General features: G+C 37.3%; 1 protein-coding gene across 2 annotated transcripts in view; it reads left to right on the top strand.

Moving 5' to 3' along the window:
• negr1 (neuronal growth regulator 1) overlaps nucleotides 1-27,059 on the top strand; it is a 212,084-nt gene that overhangs the window by 132,861 nt on the left and 52,164 nt on the right. For both annotated transcript variants that reach the window (XM_028444489.1, XM_028444488.1), the window contains exons 5-6: nucleotides 12,848-12,968; nucleotides 17,639-17,787. In XM_028444489.1, coding sequence (XP_028300290.1) covers nucleotides 12,848-12,968; nucleotides 17,639-17,787 — 270 coding nt within the window. The remainder of the gene's footprint in view (nucleotides 1-12,847; nucleotides 12,969-17,638; nucleotides 17,788-27,059) is intronic.

The following is a 27,059-nucleotide window of genomic DNA, read 5'->3' as shown; positions in this document are numbered from 1 at the left end:
AACACGTTTGTAATTCTTCTCCAGTCTGCATTTACTTCACCCACCAGAGCATCATGTTTAAGGGGGAGTAAATAGCTACGCAGTTGACGTAGCACTCTTCTTCTCTACCGCTGAGAAGCCGCGGTGGTCACAGATTTTTTCGGGTCACAGATTTTGGCACAACACCAGCACTCGGCTGCCACTCAGCTCGGCTTTGGCTCTTGGTGACGCCATCGACTAGTTGACGTCGACTCTACTAGTATGCACATGAAGTCGGCCTTTAAAATTATGAAGTCATTCACCCCCTACTAAAAACCCACCTTAAAAGCTAAGGACTTCCAACCTTGTTAAAATAGGTGATATATTATCCACGCATGCAATTTAATACCTCCACAAAATTCAGTGACAATGTATCAAAATTGAAATGCCATTGTTTCAGTAAGTGCCGATGTAATGACCTGATCACAAAACAATCTGTACCTTTGGAAAAGGGAAAATATGAAGTCAGCAGTTCCCCGAGCAATGGGGCATTTTTGATTCCAGGGCTGTGGAAAATTTGGTGAAATTGATTTGAAATGATGGAAAGGCCACTATTACTGAAATCACTTGAAATAACCACTCATTACAATCACAGTATGACGACGATAATCTCTGACTGCACAACATGAAAAATCTTGAAGTAGCAAAAGCAGTAGAGAGGCTCACTGGGTGCCAGTTTAAAGCAGCGAGACAAAGCTGGGATTTGAACAGTCTTACAAATGTTACATATCTAAAGATTAGAAATACTTTGCATACAGTTTTTGTTACTTTTTTGCTCCCCTTCTTCTACATAAATAATGTATTCTTTTTTTGTCTTTTCAAAAAAAAAAAAGTCTATTATATAGTATTTTCAATGTGCCTGGGTCTGATGTGGTGGGTAGTCACACATGTTCATCCACAAAGCAAGGCTGCAGGATTAATGGGTCTGTCTATCAGAGCGATGCTGCTTTGGCCACAGCAGGCTGAGCTCAAGCCAACTGGTGGCCACTCGGCACAGCCACCTCTTCACTCTGGTGCAATTCATCGTTTGACATATTACCAAAATGCTTCTCCTTTTTTTTTTTTTTTTTTTTTTTTTACTTCAATCAACTTTATCATCCATGCTTCATTTTGTCACTCATTTGGCTCCATTCACCAAGAGCACAAGAGGTTGGTGAGAGCGGAGACTATCAGATTCTGAAGTAAGACATAAAAGAATTAGCTGACATAGAAACTAAAACAAAGAGGAAGTAATTACACAGCAATAAGCAAGAAATTTACTTTATTATTAAAATGATTACACTGTGTATGGGCCACTGCTTAAACAGCTGTTTTGATGTGTTTTCTCATAAAACTTAGCATCTGTCACATTTATTGTTACTAGGGCGAGCGTTAGCTCAGGAAGAAGAGCTGATTGTCCAATAAGGATATATCTTGCCTAATCTCACTTTATCCTCACATTATTTTCTGTACAGATTAAGCTTAATCTACAATAGTGTGTTCTTAAAATCTGGAAAAGTGTTTGATGGTATTTGAGTAAATAAGTGCCAGCCTTTTTTTTAGTAAAAGTCAATGGCAGAAGACAAAGATTTTTTTTTACAACCTCACATCTCACCCTCACTGCAAAACAGTCTATTCTTCCCCACCTTTTCTATTTCCTGCCTTGAGTCTCTTCTCCCTGCTCTCTTTCCCCTCCCCATCCCCCTCCCCCTACACTTAGGTGTAACACTGCTCTCCCTTTTTATATCCTCCCTATAATAAAAGATTTCTTACCCTTCCTTAGGGAGGGCTGGTGATGGTCACAATTAAGCAATAAAATAAATCAATGTATTTTATTGCAATAACAAAATATGCATTGCTGTCTCATAATGATTGCACTTCCTGTGGTGTTGACCTTTGACAGCATGTGCAGACAAGTAAAAAAAAAAAAGAAGACAAAGATTCAAGATATAGGTTTGCCATAATAATTGGAGATTATCCAGGTGATCAACAAACCTGTAGGAAAGTGGTACATGGCACACACAAAGTTGGGGGACCAACACTAGGGATGTCTCGATGCAACTTTGTCACTTTGATTCAATACTGATATCGGTCCCTTGCATATTACCCAATGCCGATATTGATACAGCAACCAACACAAATCATGCATACTTGTATTACTTTGTTTTGTTGGGTGTAATATTGGAAAAGGCTTGATTAAGTGATGTTACTCAGAGAACGATAATCTGCAACAGTAACTATGAGAAAAACTGACCCATTTATGATAAATCAATGGCTACATGCTTCTTAATCTTAAACATAAATATTTCTTCTTCTCACTTCCCTTTGAGCACATATTATTGCAATTATAACTGTACATGGATCTTATTTATTATTTTGAACATCTCTGATTGTACACAAATAATTAGTCACTTTTGTTTTTTGTCCCTGTTCAAAAAATAAATAAATAAATGAAATGAAATGATTATTATACAATTAATTTAATTTTAAAAGTAAAATAAAGGATAGAAGACTCAGAAAAGTAACCTGAATAAATACAATAAAAACAACATCGAATATATTGTAGATTTTAAATGCAGTACTTTATTTATCCCAGGAGGAAATTATGTAGCATCACAGGCGCTTGAGAAATATTACAAATAAAAAGAATAAACATTAAACAAAGATAGAAAAAGAAAATGTATATAATTAAGTAAAGGATGGTTAATTAAATAATGATAAAATACAAGTGCAGATATTACAGTTAAAAAAAAAAACACACACAATAAAAATAAATATTATAAAAATACAAATATAATACAGATATATACAATAATCAGAAAGCTGTCACTTTAAGAAAGACTATTGATATAATTCAATTGTCTTTCTTTGGCTAATATTTGACCAATAACCAATATGAACAAATCGGATCAGGACACCCTTAACCACTGCACTATAGGATCAATTATTATATACCGTTCTTGTGCTAATAGTCAGTTATGCTGAATTAATTGTATTTTCTTGAGCTAAAAGTATAATTGACTTCTGTGCTACCTGCAGATTAGTGTCAGTCATTAAGATGAGTAATCCAAATAATCAACAATATAGTATTAAAGAGCGCTAAGCTTGACATTTGGCTTTCTGTGATATGACTGAGAATAATGTCTGAAGCATTGTTACTATGCAAGTGTTACGCCTACTGCACATAACCTCAGCAGGAAATTTCCTTCAGGATCAAAATGCTACTTTGATTCCACAGCATTAATTAAATTACTGGCCTGAGTGAACCTCTCGACAAATTAATGAAGACTGAATACTTTTATCAGCTCCAGCTGAATGAGTGCAGGCATCCCGAAGGTCAAACTGTAATCAGATTGGCTTAAAAAGCCCAGCTTGGCGAAAAGTTATATCAGCTGTGATTTCACCTGATGAAATTTGAACTTGGACCGAGAAATTTACATATTCATCCTCTCCGCAGGTGGATAGTGTGTTTGGCAAAAATTATCTTTGTGTATTATTGATTCAAAACCATAAATATCTTATCCAGGTGAAATTAAAACCAAGAGAAAGTCCAATTGAAATAATGGAAGCACATGGTTGGATTGATTTATAAAAAGGTTGCCATGCAGATAAAAGAATTTTAGAAACTGATTGACTTTTGCTTGTATTTTTGATTATTTTTTTTTTTTTTTTCCAAGTTGGAAAATTCTTTCATATAACAGATTTTAAAGGAGGCTTAACTCGCATGTGAAAGGAATACAATCAACTTTCTCGTGCTGCATTGCATTATCTCGGTTTTACAATCTACAACCGAAGGTGTTAAGACCTTCAGTCGTTAATGCAATCATCAAAAAAGCTGTCATTTTTCAGGAAATAAGCATGCAGAGGAGACGGATTAGTGGGCATGTTGTCTTGACAGGTGCGCGTGTGTTATTCATGTGGGGAAGACAAACACTTTTTAGGCAGTTTTTAATATTGATTCAAATGTTTACCCTCGAGGGAACAAAGTTATATAAAATCTCAACGTTATGGAATACTGATGCTGAAAGTTTGTACAAAACATTTCCTAAAATGCTGCATCTGGATCTTTAGGGCACATTTTAAAGTTTAGATACCGTACTTTTGCATTAACGTCATCTTGTTCTTTTTTTCTGATTGTGTCCCAGTTTGACTTACCTTAGGCCAGTGTTTCTTAAACACTTTTGGCTCAAATACCACTTCCTCTTTTTTTTTTTCTTTTTTCAGTCCAAATACCCCCTTTGTCCGACTACAGCATTTTGCTAAGAATTATGTGAGAAACCTACTATAGAGCATAATGATAGAATGAGACACATTTGAAATGGTCTCATTTAGTAAATAAGTGGAAAGAAATCATATTTAGTGCCTCCTGAATATATTTCTATCTGTAGTTCTCGATAGTTTTTTTTTTTTTTTTTGTTTGTCAATTACCGTCATCCCCTCGATGTGGGACCTAGACTAACCTTAGTATTTTCAGTTCATGTTCTAATCAAGATCATTTCTATTTGAGATGTGAATGTGTGTCTCACGATTCGATTCCGATTCCTAGGGTCACAATTCGATTTCAAATCGATTTTTGTTTGAACCGATTCTCGATTCAAACGATTTTCGATTCAAAATGTATACAATGCATGTGTGTTAAGGCAAATTATGGCATCAAAATAATATAGTTTGTATAAGAGTTTTCAATAAACCGATTCCAATTATGAAATCACACAAAGGCAAACTTAAGGCAAGAGGTAACATTTATTCATGTTAAACAAATAAAAACTTTATTACGGTACAATAAATAACTTACGTAAATAAAATTGTCTAAATAAAAGCTTAGGCAAGCTGCCTTTTTCTCCCAGAAATTACAAAAATAAACTCAAATAACACAAATTGGTGTTTTGTATGATTTTTTTTAAAATAGAATTTTTTTTTTTAAGTAAGTCTCAATTCTCAGTGACTACAAGAATACGTCAAGGCATACAAAAAAAATAAAGAATAAATAGTATTGCCTAAATAAAAGCTTAGGCTGGCTGCTTTTTTCTCTTTTCTTTGATATTTCAAGAATAACATTGTACAGTCACAGTCAGTAAAGCACATTTAAGACCTATCTGATCTAAATTTAAAACAATTTAATACTTTTTAAGGCCTAATTTTCTACTTTTTTAATAGATTTTTGAAGTTTATGAATTGATTCAGAATCGTGGATGATTACAATTGTGAGTCTTATGTGAATCGATTTTTTTCACCACCCCGAATTTCTATTCATTTTGCATGTTTTTGGTGTCATTTTGGTGTGTTGTTGATGTTATTTAAATGATTTTCTCTCAGTGTGTGTGTTTTTGGTGTCATTTGGTTGTTTCTTATGTCGTTTTGTGTGTTTCTCTGTTATTTCTGTGTATATTGTAATATTTTTAACTCATTTAGTGTATTTGTTGTCATTTTCTGTAAGTATTTATCCCTCTTAGTGTGTGTGTTTATGGTGTCATTTGTTGTTTGTCTGTTCTTTTTATTATTCAGTATATTTATTTCTTATTTTGTGTTCTTGTTGTTTTGTGAGTTAATGGTAATATTCAGTGCGATTATAATTTTTTATTTTATTTTTAAACTACACAAACATTATAATACCCCATATTTGTAATGCTTTCTTTTGTTAATTTTCCTCTCTCTCATGTACCCCTAGGGGTTCACGTACCCCCATTTGAGAAACCCTGCCTTAGGCCAGTTGCTCAGACCACACGCTTTTGAAGAAGTTCTATATTCAATATTGAGGCATCTCTTGTTCTTCTAGCTCAGACGCCTCTTAGTTTTCTTTATTGTTCTTCTTAATGACAGCGTTCTTATTCTTTATATAGCGAAGCTCTGTAGTGTATACTTTAAAGTGTGCCTCCCATTAATACGCTTTCCTCCTCCTCCTCAAGTACCCCGCAGCTGTGAATTCTGCTCACATATTTACCATAGCTGTGTTTCAAAAAATGCCCTTTTTTTTTCCTCCAACTTACATTAAATAGGCAACAACGCTGTGATCATTTTTAATACACTTTTTTTTTTTGGGGGGGGGGTAAATAATCAAAATGCAGAAGCGTGCTGTGATTCTTCGCATCACTTGCTTTGTTGGCTCTCATATCCTTCCTTTCAATTTCAATACCTCAGGCATATACGGGCTGTTTATTATTCAGACCTTGCCCTGGTAGATACACCCACAACAAGCTCCTTGGACTCTGCTGCCAATAAGGTTCTGGAGAGTCATGACCATCGGATATAAATAAGAGACTGAGCCTGTTTCCTTGTATTCAGGAGAACCATCTTCATGACCACCTCAAATTACGTTGTCAAACAACGACTACAAACCTGGCAACTAAAGTGCAGGCTTGTTTGACCAGCATTTGCAACTTTAACCCCTGAAAAGATGCACGCTGCATTTATATTTCCTGAAACACACTCTCTGAGCACAGTGTTACTTAGAACGTTCAGTCTGACTCTGAAAGGGAGTAAATGTTCAACGGAATCTATTATTCAATATATATTAACAAACGGCAAAATCTCAGTTGAACATTTGTCGACATCCATTCGAATTTAGAAGCTTACACCTTAAAAGCGAAAGCTTCCTTGAATTGGATTCAGATCCAGTAGTAAGTAGAGTTAAAGCCAGTACCCTCAAGCAGTTACGATGTAAATCCATCCCTCTACATTCCTCCAGAGCCCCAGTCTTGATTGCTATTTGGATTTCTTCTTGTCTGAGGAGTATAGAGAGATAAATGATAGAAACCATCCTACCGAATAAGTGCTTTGGCTACTTCTACTGCAAAAAGATACACTTGTGTAAGAAATGCTTCCATAAAATACAAGGTCAAACTCTTTTGCTACATAATACCTTACATAAGTTCCCAAGGAAATGATCAATATTTCAATAAATGTTTTGTCTATGCAAACAAAAACAAAAAAATAGCAGTCAGAACCCTTTTTTTTTCTCAGCATATAAGACTGCAAGCATCCATGAACTAAAGCTTTGATTAACTGTGCAACTATTGGCAGCTAAGCCGCTCTAAACAAAACTAAAGCTCTCTAAAGGTAGCTTTTAGTTTAATTTACAACAATCAAAAAACACTCCTAATCTCCGGGTATTATTTAAAAATGACCCGGTATCAGCACAGCCTGGCACTTAATAGCTGCCCACAAACTGGGCGGTATTATGCGATTTTTCGCCCATCTCCATTTGTTCTAAGAACCCCAACAACATAGTATTTGAGGTTTATTTTCCCAAACTCGTTTGTTTTCCAGAGTTTTAGCCTCTGAAAAGTGACTTTCTGAGCAGTTCTAAAAACAGGCTGTTTTGGGGCCTACTTATGCATATTCATGAGAAGGCGTGTTTTTAGACACAGCCTTGGGCTGCACAATTTTGACAAAAAACTTAATTGCGATTTTTCTGACAGATATTGCGATTGTGACAATATTTTATACATTTAAATGCATGTGCTTTTTTTTTTTTTTTCGAAATTTCGTTTTTTTTTCCACATAGTATTTTTTTTTTTAATAATGTTTTTTTTTTTTTTAGAAATAATCAATTTTTTCAGAAAACAGTAGTTTTTTTTAACTAAAGTTAATTGATAAATAACTTAGCAGTGACATGAAAGATAAAACAATTAAATATGTTCTGGTATTTTGCATGTGATTGAAATGTTTACCTGTGCATGCTCTCTTCCTCTTTCCTGAAAGAATTCCCCGGGGCTTTTGGACACCTTTTTATAGTTCCAGGTGGGAGAGACCAAGCAGAGACTAGGAACAGGGGAGCTGGATGTGTGTAGCTCAATGTAAATATGTAGTTTAATAATTGAGGAGATGTAAATAAGATTAATGATATTAATACAGGGTTAGTGTTTGTGATAATGTCTGTCAGGAAGTGTTTGTGTAAATATTTATGTTGTACTTTTAATATGCACATTATATGTCACCCCATGCTTGGTACAGGCTAATTAGTGGTACACCTGTATATAAGGACATTCATTCTGTTCAGGAGAGAGTGGAATGGAGATTGAAGTACACTGTGCTTGTGGTGCAAACTAAAAAATTGACTGCCTCCACTGCTACGGTTGATCCTTGACAGTCACGCTCTTGCGAGGGAGATCAGTGATCACCAAAGTGATTTTCTTTTTGCTATCCACACACTGTTGTTATTGTTTTTAGCCAAAAAAATTCACCCTACAGTAAAACACATGGATATTTAAGCAGCTATTGTGATTGTGAGTCCGTCTCAGCGCTTCAGGCTCTGTGTTTATCACAGCAGTAGCACCGGAGTCAGTCAGCTGCTTCAAACACTCACCGGAGTGTTAAGCTGCTAAGTCACTTTCTTCTCCTCCTCATCTCTATTAACTACAGGAATAGTGCATTTATGGTGATAATCATTTACTTTGTTCAACCGCTGTGTCGCATTGTGTCACAAACATGCCAGATTATGTGATTTGTGAAAGGTGATACGAGGCGATATAATGGATACTAAAAATGGAACTGCTTGTAACTGCTCCCTGGGTTCTACACCATTGCTGCCCACTGCTCCTCAGGGAGGGATTAAATGCAGCGAACACATTTTGTGTATGTAGCTTTACATATATGACAATGAAGTATAATGTATATTCTATATTAAACCGCAGTATTTGTTATAGCTGTGAGCTAGTTTGAGAGAGAGGAGCTCACAATTGAAATAGTACATTTTCAGAATAAAATTGACAAACACGTTTATTGAAAAACTTGTTTTTAGATCTAAAACAGCTAATAAATGATTACTAATCAAAGGAGGGTACCACATGAACATAACCTATATATGAATATTGGTTAGAAGTTGAACTTTTTTCTTAACAAATTTGTAAATGTAGCATTTAGAAACACCGTCTTTAAATCATGAAGTTCCGCAGATGTAATGGAAGTTTGCTTGTGACCCATAACCACTCATTTGTCAACCGCCCAGGCCTTATAGTGCTCATTTTTCTGCCATGCCAGCGCTATTCCTGGGTTCAACCCCTCACCTCCATCTGTTGGAGTCACCACAGCACCCGGCATGATTTACAGCACCCCCACAGCAATTCTAGACACTAAATTATCTGGATTATTAGGGCATCAATGTTTTTAGCACAGTGCTTTGCATTGCTCTGGGAATCCTGCTACTATGCTGCCCAGTATATGATGATAAAAGACATGCCAGTAAGTTGAAATTGGAATTATTCGATTGAACTGCATTTTATGGGTGTGATCGGTCTTCGCCAATTCTAGCGCCAAAAATTAAATAGAAAATGCTTGATATTATTGATATGCATATCAAATCTGAGCATTAAGGACCACCTAGAATATCACTGCAGGCATTTTTCTTTGTTCAAATATGCAACAGTTGATTGATTTCCATGGTTCCATGGAAAAGTGGTCTTATATTTTCAATTGTCTCCAGCACAGCCAATGTTACAGCCTGGCCCACTTCACTATTCACACAACACACAACAGACATTGCCACTGCATACGTTGAGGAGACAATACAACTAACCTTGGTCAAAATTTTGGAATAGACAAGAAAACAATAATTTGTCTGACCAAACTGTGATTTAAAAGCAGACCTCAGTGTTGTGCAATACTGTACAAAACCTGGATCGATGGAATATACTATGGCTAAGTATCCACCATTGTGGTTTCTATATGGTAAGGTAACTGTCAAAAGTTTTGTGTGCACATGTAAAATTTGTGCACCTGAATCTGTTGCATTTGTGAATTGTATTCCTGTGGATGAAATGTTTTCCACAAGTTTTTTTGGATCAAATGACCACATGTTGATATTCTACTTGGTCAACTGCGTGTGTGTCTGCACCTACTTCTCAGTTGTAGTATTTTTCCGTACTAAAACAATCACCGCAAACAGTTCCAGATTTCGTGAACCGCATTGCGTCCCCTGTATTAATTTATTTGCATTTCCTCCTCCCATACTTTTGCTCCCCCTGGGAGATCCACCTACTATGTATAATGCGCTAAATGGAATGACGGCACCTTCTGACGCGCAGTCCTGATTCCCTGGGCTTTGTACTCCTGATTAGCACGTGGAGTGACTTTTGCACACGTTTTAATACCACTAAACCTTTTCTGAATCCGCCCCTCAGTGTGCTTCTGGTTTGTGTTATTGTAGGTTTGAAATGCATCTCGGGAAACTTCAAAGTATACTTCAGTGGGAACGGTCGTCATCAGTCATCACCTTAATCATACTTATAGTTCTGTATATAGTAAACAGTATATACTCATTGAGTTTGTAGTATATAGTAAGGAGTGTGCCATTTCAAACAGCCATTGTCTTTGTGTTTAACAGTGATTGGCCTGGTTATCACTTCTACCTCATGGGTTCAACAGACTTTTTCTTTGTAAAATTTTCAAGGTTATCCTCATGTTTGCATTACTTTCCTCTAGTGGAATTATCCAGTTTCAAAGCCTGTATGTCTGTGTAATTTCAGTCTTTATTTTGTTTCTCTGAAAGCCAATATGATGGACTGCTGCTCTGTACTTTACACCCAACACGAGCCCAGCTATAGGCACCATCTATCCAAGCTAACTCGTACAGCTTTACTGTCTACTATGTGACATTTAGACTATTGACACATCTGACTCGACAACCATGTTCTCTGTTCAAGGTTGACAGCCAGGCCCTTTCAGTGCTTTCACAGCCTTTTTAATCAATGGCCTTTAACAATGACTCTAAAGGAGGATTACAAGGATGGACTTACTTACTGTCATTTACATTGATTTTGTCATACTTCTGTTTGGAAAGTTTTTTTTTTTTTTTTTTTCAGGTTTTTCTACTTTAAGTTGTTCTTTTTTCTTCTTCTTCTTCTGCACCTTCCTAAGTCTTTTCATAGAATTAATTGCATTGCCACGAATGCTCCTTTTTTTTAAAATAAAAAATGATCTAAAGAATTATGTGAAGAATGCGCTAATCAATGAAGTACCTAATGCAGAAAATTATTTATACTTGGAGTTCAAACTGCAACATGCAATATTGCATGTACAGAAATCCAGTCAAGGTCTATTCATAAAAAAAAAAACCCAGTTAGCAACATTTCATACAGTGATAAATGAATAGAAAAAGCCCTGCATAACCCGTTGCATCATTCACTACCCCAAGTCCTTCGGATTATTCAGCTAAGCCTTAGAAGAGTGGTAAAAATGGCATAATTGGTGCATGTGTGAGAGGACAGAAATCAACACCCACTGGAAATATGAATGTTCTCATCAGGGTGCAAATGAAGGTTAGTGGAAGGGCATCCATCATTACAATGTGAACTTTGCAACCTCAGCGTGTATCTAGCATCACACATTTTGTCTTTTCCTTGCAGACATTTTTGGCTGCAATATATTTATGTCTCTTTTCAAAATAAGTTTTTAGGCTGGTCTAATACTGAACTTATGATGTATTGTTTTTTTTCCAAAATAGGCATCTATCACAGAAATTAAAATATGTGCCTGTATGCAGTAGGTTGATTTGAACAAATAATTGGAGAAACAAAGAGATGAGTTAATCAGGGTCTGTTGTAATTGTCTATTGTTTGCAGCGTGGTGGATTTTGATGGCAGTTAATCACTTGGGACATTATTGGAAAGCTGCTCCTGTCCTTACGGAGGTTGTTTGTTGAGAGCATTTTCAAATACTGGAGGTAAAGGCTTTTTAGGCTTTTAGCCAAACCTAACTGCTGGTTTATGCTTCACCTCTGAATGACAGATTCCTTCCTAAAAGCTCAATGTCGTGTGTCTGAATATTCCAAATATGACAGCAATGAGCTTTTTCTTTGATCACGTAGCCTACGTTTTCAGTCGTTAATGTATCAGGTTGAGTGCTTAAGGTAGGCTGTAATGAAGCAAGTGAGAAACTATAGATATTCTTAGATTAAGGCTAAAATAATGGGAATCACATACTGCAACAATGAATAATACAGCTCGAAAGCTAGCAGTAGACAATGTTGAGTCCAACTAAGGCCAACTAAGCACATCAGAATTTCATGCAAACTGTTATGGAAAAACTTTGAAGAGTTGGTGGTAATTTGTTTGTTTGCCAACTGTCAAACAAGGAGAAGGAAACAACCATAAATGTTATTTATTCTGCTATTTATTGTCTTTGTGACTTCCCAAAATTGAGGAAAGTCAAAACATAGTCTAATAAAGGTTGAGTTATTAAGCTTTTTGTCACATTAACATTAGTGGTCAAGTATTTACAGAAAAAACAGCTTTAACTCTGACTCTTATAATGTTTAAAATGTTGGAAATAAATAAAAAAAACTCTCAAAGAGGGCAACTGCTTTGTTTTGCTGATATGTGACATTGTTTTTGGACTGATGTATGCAAAATCATTCATTGTCCTCTGTTTATATAACTCTTAAATTGTATTACTTTAAAGCATGTATTGCCAAGATCATTAGAAGTCATTGAAGGAGAGATAGACTGTCTCTTAAAATCCAGATCTATGTAAAGATGTTGTTACGACTCTCGCAAACACATTTCCTCCACTTTACAGAACATAAAAGTAACTTCATTTTGCATTATCAGATACCGCATCCGCCATTCCGTCTTCGAACTTCCATTAGGCCCTTTATCACTTATGCACTTCACTTCATTTAATTTTCTTAACATGGGGGCTGTTTTTTGTCTCCTTAACGCCACCTCTTCACAGCAGGAATGTTGAATGTATTAAGTTTAATGCTCGCACTGATCAGGATGTTGCAGGTTTGTCAACAATAATAGGCGTTTTGACGAACAATGCTTGGTATTTTCTCATAGCTATTGGAAATGCAAGATGTTGTTTTGACTTGTGTGTTTATTGCTCGTGTTTGTTTTGTGTTATATCCTTGTAGTCCCACCGTCTATCCACGAGATGAAGAGCCATGGAGTCGGTCTGGGACGCACAGCTCTGCTGAGGTGTGAGGCGGCGGCTGTCCCTTCTCCAATATTTGAGTGGTACAAGGGAGAGAAAAGGTAAGAGCAGTGGGAATTGTTAAAGAAGTGATATCAAATGATATAGCTTCCTTGCAAATGGAGGTTTTTTTATATAGGCTTGTATCAAAACAAGCCACTGAAGGACACATTTGAATTTCTGCATTTAATTGTTTTCTTCATTGAAGTAATATTTAATAAACGTGACACAGGTTTGGACTTGTTTGCAGTCGTAAAAAAGCCCTTTTACTAAAGGTGGGATGATCTACTACGCACCAGATTGTTATGGCTTGTTGTTATTTTTTTACATTTGTGTTGAATTAAAAAGGTTTATACCCAGGGTAAGTATGTCCAAAGTAAAAGTCAAATAAAAGCAAGATTATTTTTACAAATGCTTTTCTTTGTTGTCTTTTTCCTTTCCAAAAACATTGTGTCGTAACGTTGTCACCAACTTGTTATCATCTATCGTATTGTATCATGAACTCAGTGTATCGTACCACCCTTACATATGACATATGCAGAGTAAACACACTTAATATAAAATCACAGTACGTGTACTATATTCTTTGTTATTTTATATTCCCCCACTAAATGTATACCTCTTGTTTCCTAAACATACACAGTAAGTAAGTGAAGTGGAAGGTTTGTGATTGTCACAACAATAAAGAATATTATCTGCTATACAAAGTGAGCAGTGTTGGGTCAATAAACTAAAGGTACATTTATTATAAGAATGGATTCTCCCTATTGAGTCCAGTGAAAACCTCTTTGCATCTGACCCTGTGGTCAATGGAGGGTGAGCACATTTTTAGAAACAAACATTTAACAGTTATAACATAAACCAAACCAAACTACCAATAAGTTAGTTTTGTCTTCTTTATTCAGACCACTTTTTTTCAGGACAGGAAATGTAATTTCCTGAAAAAAGGTTGTCTGGTTAAATGAAACCTTACATATTATTTCCAAAAAGAAGACAAAATGGAGTTATCACCCTTAAACAGTGCGCTGACACGCTCTGGTGGGTAAAGTTAGTGAGTGAGTTATCGCAGACTGTTAAAGACACACAAACCCTGAGGGTAGAAGGGTAACCACCCAAAAAGACTCCAAATAAATAAACACATTAAAGCAATCAGCAGACGCCTCTGAAGAAGACTGGCAGTTGACTGTCAAAACATGTCAGGAGATCTAACCTTACATGTTATTGCAAATCAAACTTGATTGGTGAATCAAAAGACTAAATACTAATTTAATTGACATGATTATAATACGTTATAACAGTATTTTAGACGGGTGTGATTAGACTTGGTGTTCCTCCAGCTCACCAGAATATAATGAATGTGACATCATGCAGTTTAACATACAGGTAATAATGAACAGCTGCAATCAGGTGTGTGGAAGCAGGCAGATAACTAAAACATGCATGACGGTGACACACATGCGTTATTTATTGAACAAAAAAAGTTGTTTTCCTTGTCTGTTCCATCATTTTGTTCAGCTTCTCTCCAACAGAAACGTTTGTGATTCGATGTTCATACCTTGCATCCCAAAATAGTGTTGATAGGCAACTGGTTTAAATCATTCATAAGGCATACACCAATCAGTCAAGACTCAAGCCTCAGTACTAAAATCCCACAACCAAATTACTTCCATTACCCATCATTTAACCACTCCTGGTGAGCACAATTTAAATCACCAGCTCCCACTGTGCTAATTGTAATTGATTGGATTTATTCAAATTTCTAAGGAGGCAGGTTGGGATGAAGTGTTTCTTTTTTTTTTTTTTTTTTTTAATGTAATTCAAGGACGTGTTATTTCAGTGACTTCTTCAAGGGTTGAATATAGTCATTTGCTCATCATTGTGAGCAGAGGAAGGGAAAACAAATTAATGCACAGAATGAAGCCTTTACATTTCAGCTATAGCATCAGTTTATTAGATCAGTGGTTCCCAACTATTTCAGCCCTGTTATCCAGGAAGTGGTCATGATATAGAAAAAAATGGGTCAAAAGTGACCAAAAATGGTGGAAAAGGTGGTGAAATGGGGATTTAAACACCACATAAATTGGTTAAAAGTTGCAAATTAGAGTGGCCAAAAACAGATGGAGAAAAGTGGTCAAATGGGTTCAAAGTGTCAATATTGGCTTGAAAGTGGCAGAAATGGGGGAGGGGGGTGGGGGGGTAGTATAATTATAAATAATCAGAACAATTAGTTAAAACTGGCAATTAATGGGCATGACAAATTGGGAATGTGGTTAAATAGGCAAAAATAAGCATGAAATATGGTGATAAGAAGTTAAAAGTGACAAAAATTTGTCAATATGAGACAATAGGTGTGAGAAAATGTTGATGGAAAAGTGGCAGAAAGAATAGTAATGAAGCAAAAAATGCTGGTTTCACGAGCAAAATTATGGCAAGAAAAAGTGATGAAACTAGGTTAAAATATCACAAGTTTGGTAAACTCAAATTGTTCAAAACGTATTGCTAGGATCTTGAAGGCATCTGGCAACCCACTCCCAGTGTTTTACGACCCCAAATGGGCTCCTGATCCCAAGGTTGAGAACACCTGTATTAGATGACTCTCATTGTTAGCAGTATGACAGTTTCTCACAATCAAATCATTCTCGTGACGTGTCACTGCTTTCAGTTTTGAAGGAGAGCGAGCGAGTGTTTGTGTGCTGTGTACAGGGGGCGGGGGGAGCTTTCCTTCACCCTGGCACTGGGAAGCTCTGATGGCTGCTTGATATCAAAATAGATAGTAAAGCAGTGATACACGCTGTGATTATGAGCCAGTGTTCTGGTCTGATTTGAGGGAATAGCTATGGGACAGGAAACGACAGATTTGTGGATACGTGCTAGACATGAGGTCATCAATGGTGTCTGAGCTCAGAGTGGCTGTAGACTGAAGCTAAGCATCATGGGGAGGAAAAAAATGTCTTCAATCTGAGACAGTTTTGTGGTTTGTAATGCCAAACAAATATAGTATATTATTATTATTGTTATATTTATTTGTTGTTGGCTTTCTCCAAACATATACAATGTAATACAAAGAATAAACATTAATTCTAACAACTAAAATGGAATGTGCTGAAGCAGTAACTGCTTATCAAAGCCCATCCCTAAACAGCATTATATAAAAAACACAATAGAAACAATTTAATAACAGCTCATGTATCAATAGGAGCAAAATATTTTGTTTTTTGAAGAATTTCTTAACTCACTCATTAGCTTAAAGTAATCCTCAAGATCATTTCAGACTTTAACGCCATAAACGGAAGAGCATTTTCTTTTAATGTTTGTTCTAAATTTACCAAAAATATAAACCCCCTTAAAAGATACTTTCCTTTCCTTTGTTTAAAAAGTGATATAATACCCAAAGAAAGTGTTTTTTTTTACTCGGAATAAAAACTCTAACTTTTTCTTAAACGTGCAGTCCGCAACTCTCAGATCCCTCTCTCCCCCTCCCTCCCCGCTGCTCTCTTGCCCTGCCTTCAAACTTTCCAAAGTCACTCCCTCAGAGGAGCTAACAAGCTAACGTTAGTCCGACAACAGTAACAGTAATAAAACATGCTCTGTTAAAAGCATATTACTGCAGCACTTCTCTCTCTCTTTGTGCACACACCTCAGCAGCAGCAGCAACAACACAGTGTCACTTACAGCAGCCCAAACGGAGGCTGCTCTGCACACACAAACAACACATGCAACAACAATTACAAATCAAGCATAATGTAAATCAAGCAGCAGTAATTATCTTTCAAGCAGAAAAGTCACCAATTCCATCTTCTACTCTTCCAGACCATACACTGTAAAAAAGACGGCGCTCCAGCCCCAGGAAAGGGGCGGGGCCTGTGAGCAACAGCTGTCAGACAGCCCATTAAACACAATCTTGGCTCTGATTGGTTCTTTTTGCTCGGTCGTGGTGCATTCTGGCAATCTGCCAAAGGCTGCAGGAGCAGCAACTACTAGTTTCATGTAAAGCTATCCTTACATAGTGACAACTTTAGCAAATATGACAAAAAGTCACTTTTATAAGAGTTGCAGACTGCACCTTTAATGCTGTTTTGTAACTTGATTAATGGATCTACATACTGTAGATTTTACATGTATTACTCCAGCTTTCTTAGCAATAGGCCAAGTAAGGCAATATAAGATACGAATAAATCAACTTCAGACAGTCTCTATTTAATATACTTTTTGTTCTATGTACAATGTCAATAGTTTTAGACATTTTTTTTAGAATATTCAGCACCGATAAACACTTGTCATCTGCAATAAATCCACAGTTAAGATGTGTAGCATATGGCTTTATGAAGTGATTATTTCAATCACTACAGACTGTTTAAGCTAATCTCCACAGCCAGAGTAAACAATTAAACATTTGTCATTTCCTCAGCACAGAAAGCAGGAAACAGCTGGAAACGGATTTGTTGTAATCCTTTTGCACCTGCAACAAAACTATGAACAAGATGTCAAGTGTCACCCAGCTGCTTCACTCTGTGCTCACTTGTCTTTCTTTTTCACGCTCCTTTTAAAACGTCTCTCCAAGGCAGGGGCGACAGGCCCGAGTGATGGATAGATGTGTTAGGGAGGCTGATGGAGTATCATACGATCCACTAAAAAATGATCAACATTTGTTCTGTACTGGTACTCGTGTCACTGTGTGGTTAGAAATCTACAGCTTGGTTTTTTGTCGTACCTGTTTTTCCGTTTTCTGCAGGGTTACCAAGGGTCAGGGCATCGACATCAAGAACCTCAGCTCCAGATCAGTCCTCACAGTGACCAACATGACAGAAGATCGTTATGGAAACTACACGTGTGTCGCCACCAACAAGCTAGGGACGGATAACGCCAGCGTGCCTCTCATTCGTAAGTTGTCATTGTGACTCTGCTCGTGGCTGACTGAAGTGGTGATGAGTGAAATGAGTGCTCGTGGATGTCAGTCAGAGTGGGCGTTACAGGCAGCTTTACTGTATGTTTGCTGCAATAAGCTTTGTGTGATAAGGTCAAAGTTGGATCCATGTGTACACCTGGGAGCTCACTGATCACCTCTAAGGCAAAATTTGGAATTTCCAACGGATGATTGGACAGATGTTGCAAAGTTTGTATGTGTAGATACAGTATGTGTCGGACTTTATTGCTCTATATTTGCATGTCTGTGCAATAAAAGCACCACATAAAAATAATTGTAGCATTGACGTATAAGCTTTATTATCATATCCCGCTTTTTCACGGCCTAGCGATGTTGAGCTAATCACAGTATAGCATTTTATTATTTTAAAAAAAAAAAAAAAAAAAAAGAAATTTGATTATTTCTCTGTTATAAAGATAACGAGGAATTTCAAAAAGAGAATAATTAACCCTCAAAACTCAAAATATTGTATTTGAGTGTTAGTTGTTTTATTGTTATTTTGCAGTTTGTTTGACTGGAACCAGCATCAGATTTTGCTAATACAGTGTTTTTCAACCTTGGGGTCTTATTGATCTTTTACAAATGAACTGTATTCTGTACTTTCACTTTGTAAAATACCAATCTTGTTAATAATAATAATAATAATAATAAAATGCAGTCAAAAAATATCTGATCTGGCACAACTCTGTTTTTGTTATACAGTATAACAAACTTGATGAAAAACTCATTCTTGATCAAAATTGGATCATTGATCCAAAAAAAGGTTGGAAGCACCAAGCAAATAGCTCATTTCCATCTGCAGGCCCAACATTAAAACAACACAGTAAAACAGTTTGACACAAAAGCAAAAATATTTTCCCTTTCTTTAGTTCTGATAAAGCTGCTATAGTGTTATGTGAGATACTTCAGATGGTGGTTATCCGATGACACACAACGTTGCACAACAAGCAGATATCCACATTGCTTGAGGGATCATGTGGTGACATTTCATGGATTTGATGTTTGGAACATAAACAAATGAAATGTATGCATTGGTAAGTAGTGAAAAGCTCAGTAATTGTCGTGACCTAATCCAGAAAAAATTCAATTCTACTTTTTTGCAGTGTGTCTTGGTATAGGGGGGGGAATTATGAGATGAGTGGTGATAAGGTCAGAAAGAGCTACCGTAAATATAATAAAAACTGTCTTTCACAAAATGTTGAATAACATATCAAACTATGACAGGGAACAAGGGAAGACCAGAAACCCATGTGGGCAGGAGAAGTCGATATGATGAAGTGTTATCTGCGGGGTGATGGGTTCTGAGATCATTAAACATGTGACATGTGTTTCTAAAACAGTAAAATATCTATTCACTTTATGATTGACAAGTTTTGAATGAAACCAAATCCATCCAAATTTCCAAATTTGGTTGAAGTTTAGTTCTCCCAAGTCCCTTCGTGCCCATTTACTTATTTGTGGTGAACAACTGCACATTTGGAAGGCCCACTGGCATTCAGGTTGCACGGTAGTTACTATATTGGTTACTTTATTGGTGACTCAAGCAGACCATTAAGTTACCATTGGAACAAGTTTATTACCTCCGTCAACTAGCTAATAGTTTTACTGACTTTTATTTACCGTAATTTCCGGACTTAAAAAGTGCACTGTTATATGGGCCGCATTCCAATAATTTAGCAATTTTCTAAGAAAATTCCACACAAGGGTCGCAGCCTAAGATAGGCCGCACCCTATTGGCTGATGAGGGTGTCCTTCAGACAACTCAGCCAATCAGAACGGGCATGTAGGCGGGCTGCTGAACTCAAGTTAGGTTTCACTGAGTTTATGGTTTCAACCGATAACTTTCCTTTACTACATGAAGTCTCCTCCTCACTGCCCCACGTCTACATATCAGTCCATTTACAGCTTTTTATGGTCACTTTTTACTGGAACCAGAATGATGCACCGCTTTGTCTGATCTTCTTACCGTGAACCATCGCGGAGCGATCACAGCGAGTCGGACTCTGAGTCAGAATACGGACGCAATCGCTTCTGAACAAATCCAACATGGTGTTTTGGTGACTTCATGCTGTTTTGCTACTATTACAAACTGGCTGATTTTTATTATAGACGGAGCAGCGATCAGAACAGCCTGGATACAGTACTGTAACAAACCTAACGTGGTGATTTAACAACTTTAGGCTGTTTATCCTTCACTTACAAACTGGCTGAGTTTGACTTCATCCACGCTGCTGCGGTGGCTCTCTTTCTCTCTCTCTCTCTCTCTCTCTCTCTCTCTCTCTGACATTTCTCTGTCGTTGCTATGATGAGGCAGTGTGCATCATGACAAAGTGACTTATCAGAATGATTCAGTGCGAGCACGAACAATGTAACAGTTTCATTGTTCCACCTGGTCTAATGGGACGGAGCTCAATTTTGTGGCGGCATGAAGCTTAAAAAACTGGGAAAAATCTACAACTCAGCCACGTCATTGTTGAAGCCACAGGGTTCAAAGCGTGAGAAAAAAGTAGTGGCTTATAGTCCAGAAATTACGGTATTTGTTTGTTTGTCTGTTAGCAGGATTATATCAAAGGTACTTAACAGATTTTGACCTAATTTTAACCAAAGATAGAATTCCAATTAGAGATAATCCGTTACATTTTGGAGGGGATCTGGGCCAATACACTGATTCTGGAACACTTCCAAACATATCTTGTTTCCCAATTGACCAGTTTGTAGGAAATTTGACGTAATTATGTCGGGATGGATCCTCAATTATTCCACTGAGTTTTAGCCAGATCAGATTCGGATTGCGCAGTTTTCGCAATTTTTCAAAAAAATGGGGGTGCCTATATACATTTGGACATACTGTATCATTTTTAATGGGGATATAAATTTCTTCCAAGCCTTTAAAGTGTGAATGATCATGGTACCATAATCAGGATCACTGATCCAGATTACTGTCAGTATCTAGCAAAGAGGAGATTTGGCGAAGGTTTGCGATAGAATATCACCATTTCATTACAAGGAAAAACATGTATTTGTCCTAATCTGTTTTGAGCGTTATTGAACAAGGATAAAAAATATAAATCTCATCAGGTGGTTCTGTAAACACACCGAAAAAAAACAAAATCAAAGATCACTTTTCCATGAAGTTAGTACCACTATTCATGAACATGATTAAAAGCTTTTGTTTCTTGCCCTGTCGTTATTCTTTGTAAGTGCTTAATCTCTATTATAGCCACCTGCTGTATCTGTCAAAATGTCAAATAATGGGGACCACAAAGGGGTGAGGAACAATGTTTTGAATGTGGAATAGTGATGCAGTCAGTGATAAAATATGAACAGGTGATTAAATTATTTACTGGTTTACGCTGTTCTCGGTGATGATAACTTTGTCCCTCGCAGGCCAGCGACTCGGGATGCAAAAATGTATTTCTGTAGAGCTGGCAATTGTCAAAGGGGCACTTCACTCTCCTGTTTGCATATGCACAAAGAACATCAAAGGCTCGTCTCAGATTCTCAAATGAATGATCTTAATGTGACACTTGCAAGGCCTCAAAGGCAGAGCGGCAATGAAACCCTTAGAGTATACAGAGAGGCAGTTTCCTGAGCTGCCACCCCCAACTATTCTTCCTCTCTGCCTTTGCCATCCTTCCTCTTTATCTCTTTCTATCGTGGCTTTTGTCTGACTTCTTCTCTTATCTCAGTCTCTGACTCTCAATCTTTTTTTCCTGTTCTCTCCAGTCTTGTCGCTCATTCTTGCTGTCTTTCATTATCTTTCATTGTCCTACACACACACACACACACACACACACACACACACACACACACACACACACACACGCCTTTCCTCCTTGCTCTCTGATCTCTGCTAATGCAGTAAAAGACCAATCCTTCAGTCACTGCTAATGAGATATGGCAAGAAGTCGCCGCTCACCTCACAACAACCAATGACACAAATAACCAAACCCGGAGGTTAGATTTCACCATGGTTGACTTTGAATGGCTCCTATAAAACCAGTCAATATCTATTGATGTGAAAAGCATGAATATTTTATAGCGCATCACATCGAGAGGTAAATTTTTACTTTCCACACAATGCGGGGTTTGTGATGAAGAATTTATTCGCTTATACAAAAAATTCCTTCAGTGACTTTCACAATAAGAGCTTTCGAAGTGGCACACGACATGATAAGCTTTCTAAAAACACAGCCACCGCAGGAATATAAAACACTGTTTTATTATGGTGTTGTCAGGATTTTAAATTTGAAATGTTTCAATTCCACCCATCCCCCCCACCCCACTAGTCTAACAATGTTTTTTTATACCAGAAAAGGCTTGGTTAGAATCACTGATCACTTGAAGTGTGGTGGTGGAAAGCTTCAAACAACAAGGAAGTAAACACATGTTCCTTCTTGTCAGTATAGCCTTGCCACTGGTAAACAGATGGAGTGGCTTTTGTTTCAAATCAAATACAGATGAAAAGGAGGATTGATATTCTCGCTGTTTGTTGTTGACATTGTAGGACCTGCATTTTTTTTTTTTTTTTTTAATCATTTGTGTTTTGGTGCTTTGGAGCCATTGTGTTTGTTTGTATTTATTTTAAATTCTGTAAGTACTACTGAATATGTAAAGCACCATCTGGGATTTTTGCAATTTTTTTTTTCTTTTTACATTTTTTTTTCTTTTTTTAAATTTACTGCAAATAATTTGAGATAAATGATAATTAAACTTTTAATGTAATGATTATACAGTATAAGGCATTATGATGAAATAAATAAAATAAAGAACTCTTCGGGCTCATGAGTTTAAAGTTAGAAAATGCTGCATTTCATTGATTGTCAGTAAACTGAAATGTTGGGATTCATTGTCAGTTAGTCAAAGCCTTCCATGGTGAAGGTTCAATCTCTTTTTTCCCGAATCACTCTAATTGCATTAAGTCTCAAAGTGCCTACAACAGATGAGTAGTCACATTTAATAAGGCATCAGTTTTGGAAGAAATGTAAAGCATAATTGTCTTTGATGTTATCAGTTGCTCTTAATCAAAGCACTCGGGGTGAAACAAATCTGTCAGACTTTGGGTTGATGCATTTGTTCTAAAATGATTTGAAGTCACGAAACAAATGAAATTGAAACTGTCAAAAATAATAATCGAATGAATTGAGACTGCATATTTTAATCGAGGAAAGTGCTTATCAATTAATACTGTGGATACAAGCTGACCCGACGGTGACCCGGCACAGCTTAAGATGTAATGCAGTGATACATAATACTTTTTTATTAACTATAAGGTCAAATTTCCATCAATCCATTTTTTGACCCGCTTGCTCCTTTATCATGGTTGCGGGGGTCTGCTGGGGCCCATTTCCAGCTTTCATTAGGTGCTAGGCAGGGGTACACCCTGGACAGGGCACCAGTCCATCGGGCAACACACACACGCAACCACTCACATTCACTCCTACAAAAGATCTTGAGCAGACATAGGCAACTGGTGGCCCTCGCTCTATTTTTGAGCACCCCCTAAAGTAAATACACAAAAGACTTAAAAAAAAAACATACAAAGTTACAGAACTAAACACCAGACAACGTAACTACATAAAATGACTCCAAAAACACACAAAATGGCACAAAAAAAAAAACAGCAACAGAAAATGTGAGAAAAATTACAAAACAACAAAAACACCAAAAATTAATACACAAAAAATGTGTCCAAAATGACAACAAAAATACATAAATTGACACACAGAACAGCAACAACAAGAAAACGAAATGAGAGGAAAATACGCAAAATGACTTCTAAAACACAAAAGCGAAAGTAAAAGCACCCAAGAAAAAAGGAAGTGTAAAATGAGAGAAAAATACACAAAACGACCACAAAAAAACTAAACAAAACAATAATTTCATTAAATTATTGTTTTGGTAAAGGTTGTTCACCTCTGTGGTAAAGGTTGTTCTGATCTAGAGACTCCAATTAAAAAAGGAGAACAAATTAAAAGACAAAAGAGGTCAAGACGCTGATTAATAATGGAACGTTCTTGTTTTGCTTGGTAAAATACATAGGAGTACTCAGGGCTTTGCTTTTAAACGTTTCTGTGAAAGCTGTTATTTATTACCTTTATAAGCTTTCGTATTAGAGATTTGATGACGGGGCAGGACATTATTTAGTGTTGGCTCCTCCCCTCGTAAAAAATTGTGTTGAGTCACTGCTTGTAGTTGTTGTATGAGGTTTCTGTTAATGTCTTCAGTCCATTGTATGCCGGATGAGAGGGAGATTGTTAAAGCGTTTTTATTACCTCTCCTCATATAGTTCCTAAGTGTTTTACATTATCAGTATCAGTCACATAAACACTAACACCACTCCAATGGAGGCATGCAAAGCGTTTCTTCAGTGCCTTGCCCAAGGACACTTTGATACACAAAGACAGATCTTAAAATCGATCATCTGACACCTTGATGACAGAAGACAATACACCGGCAAATGAAACCTTCAAGTTTATTTATATTTTGGTCAAAAGTGGATCACAATAATGTGTTTACCCTGATGTATGGTTATTCATGATGATTACTTTCTCATTGCAATTAATTAATTTGATGTTGGAATGAGCTCCTGCAGCATAAATACTGCTAAGATTTATTGACAACTCCCTGAAACCCATTAGCACCTTCCTGTCCTCAAAATGACCCATATCTTCTCCCTATTGGTGGCATCTTCGTGTGCGTTTTCTCCTGATGATAGCGTACTGCAGCTTAAAAACAAAACCGATTTTAGCCAGTTCTAACAATCCCCAAACTGACGGTATTTCAGCTTCCCATGCGATGAATGAAATTGAACGATCTTCAATGAAAAGACATTCATTCTAATTTTCTGAGGAGTCCTCCAGCTTAATTGATCAGACTCTTAGCCCCATTTTCCCACCTCGGCTTTGCCCTAGAGGCTAACACCCCCCCGCCCCCGTCTTAACCCTGTACCTCAGCCTTCATTTCCTCCTCTCATCTTTTCCTTCCTCCTCCCACGTCCACCTCCCTGAGCAGTAATCAGAAGAGACTGATGTGCGGAAACAAGAATGACTCTCACTGTCCCCAGCACGGCTCATCCTCCCCCGGGCCAGACAGTGTTGGCTATTTAGTCGATGAAGGCCCTGTTAATTTGTCTTTGTGCAGATGTGAACCAGTCTGAGTCTAATAATGTGTCCTTGTTGCTAATAATGTTTGTTTTCACACCTTTTTACTATTTTACTAGTGTTATAGAGCAAGCATGCAGGAAATGCCATTAAATGGTAAAATGATACATGCTGTTGTGTCCTTTACAGAGGTGAAAGTAATGGATTACAAGTAGTCATGTTACTGTAATTGAGTTGCTTTTATGGATACTCGTACTTTTTGAGTATATTTCTAAATCAGTCATTTTACTTGTGCTTAAATATGTTGTTTGCAAGAGAACCGTGGCAATATTTATTACCAAAAATAATCGTGGGGGATGAAAGTAACTAGTAACTTTCACTTCAAGTACTATTTAATTGAGCTACTTTTTACTTTTGTACTTGAATCATTTATGTATGACGTACTTGTACTTGAGTGCAATTTCAATCAAGTAACAGTACTTCTACTTCAGTAGGATATATCAGTATTTTTTCACTTCTGGTGTTATCAATCAATCAATCTCAGTCAATCTTTTATTTGTATAGCGCCAAATCATAACCAATGGTATCTCAAGACACTTTACAGTAGAGCAGTCTTAAGGACGGACTCTTCATTTTATGGATACACACATATGCATATATACGTATACATATGTATCCCACACCCAACATGAATTCATCATGGTGGCAAGGAAAACCTTCTGTTAAGCAGCAGGAACCTTGTGTGGATCCCATTCCTATGATGAACAGCCATCCACGTTATGCTGTGTTGAGTGTGTGCAGAGGAAAGGGTGGAGACAGAGTTGTTGAGTCTCTGTAACTCCACACTGAGGATCCCACGGACCTGCAAGACAAAAGCCAGAAGGAGTACAGGAGCAAACACACAAGGGAAGAAGCAGACATAGAGGGAGTGTTTGAGAGAGGAATGGGACCCTCTCCGGTCTCTCTCTAACCTAAATGACCTCTTAACGCCCTCTCCAACCTCTCTCCAACCGAGCATGCCAGACCCCCCCACTGGCAGTCTATGCCTATTGCATCTTAATTATGAGCTATGAGCTGGTTCCTAACTAAAAGCTTTACCAAAGAGGAATGTTTTGAGCCTAACCTTAAAGGTAGAGAGGGTGTCTGCCCCCCGAACCGTGGTTGGTAGATGGTTCCAGAGAAGTGGGGCCTGATAACTGAAAGCTCTTCCTCCTATACTACTTTTAGAGACAAATGGAACAACGAGTAGTCCAGCATTTTGAGAGCGTAGTGTTCTGGGGGGATTGTATGGCACTACAAGCTCCTTGAGATAGACTGGTGCCTGTCCATTTAGGGCTTTATAAGTGAGAAGAAGAATCTTGAATTTTATACTATATTTTATGGGAAGCCAATGCAGAGAGGCTAATACAGGAGTAATGTGATCTCTTCTCCTAGTTTTAGTCAGTACACGTGCTGCAGCATTTTGAACCAGCTGAAGTGTCTTAAGCGACTTGCTCGGGCAGCCTGCTAAAAGAGAATTACAATAATCCAGTCAATAGGTAACAAAAGCATGGACTAGCTTTTCGGCGTCGCCCTGAGACAGGATAGATCTGATTTTAGCAATGTTACGGAGATGAAAGAAGGCAGTTCTTGGAAGTTTGTTTTATGTGAGAGTTGAAGGATAAGTCCTGATCAAATAGAACCACAAGGTTTCTAACAGTTGTGCTTCGTGTTAGAGTAATGCCATCTAGGGCAGTTAGGCTAGCATAGGTTTCTCTAAGGTGTTGTGGGCCCAGTACAATGACCTCAGTCTTGTCTGAGTTAAGAAGAAGAAAATTTTGGTTCATCCAGGCCCTAATGTCCTTTAGACAGGCCTCAAGTTTAGATAGCGGATTTGTCTCACCTGGCTTCATTGATACATACAGTTGGGTATCATCAGCATAGCAGTGAAAGTTAACAGAGTATTTTCTCATAACATTGCCAAAGGGGATCATATAGATACAGAAGAGGATTGGACCTAATCTTCAATTAGTGAGGAGTAGTATGTAGATCGACTATGTCGTAAGGCTGTCATGTGTTTACTATGGCTTTCTTGCCAGAGTATCCGTGACTCCTTTGTTTGATTGGAGCGCCACATTCTCTCTAAT

Source organism: Gouania willdenowi, chromosome 4 (assembly GCF_900634775.1).
Source record: "Gouania willdenowi chromosome 4, fGouWil2.1, whole genome shotgun sequence".
In the NCBI taxonomy this organism is placed as follows: domain Eukaryota; kingdom Metazoa; phylum Chordata; class Actinopteri; order Blenniiformes; family Gobiesocidae; genus Gouania; species Gouania willdenowi.
The sequence above is the reverse complement of the archived record's forward strand: the minus strand, read 5'-3'. Positions and strand labels throughout refer to the sequence as shown.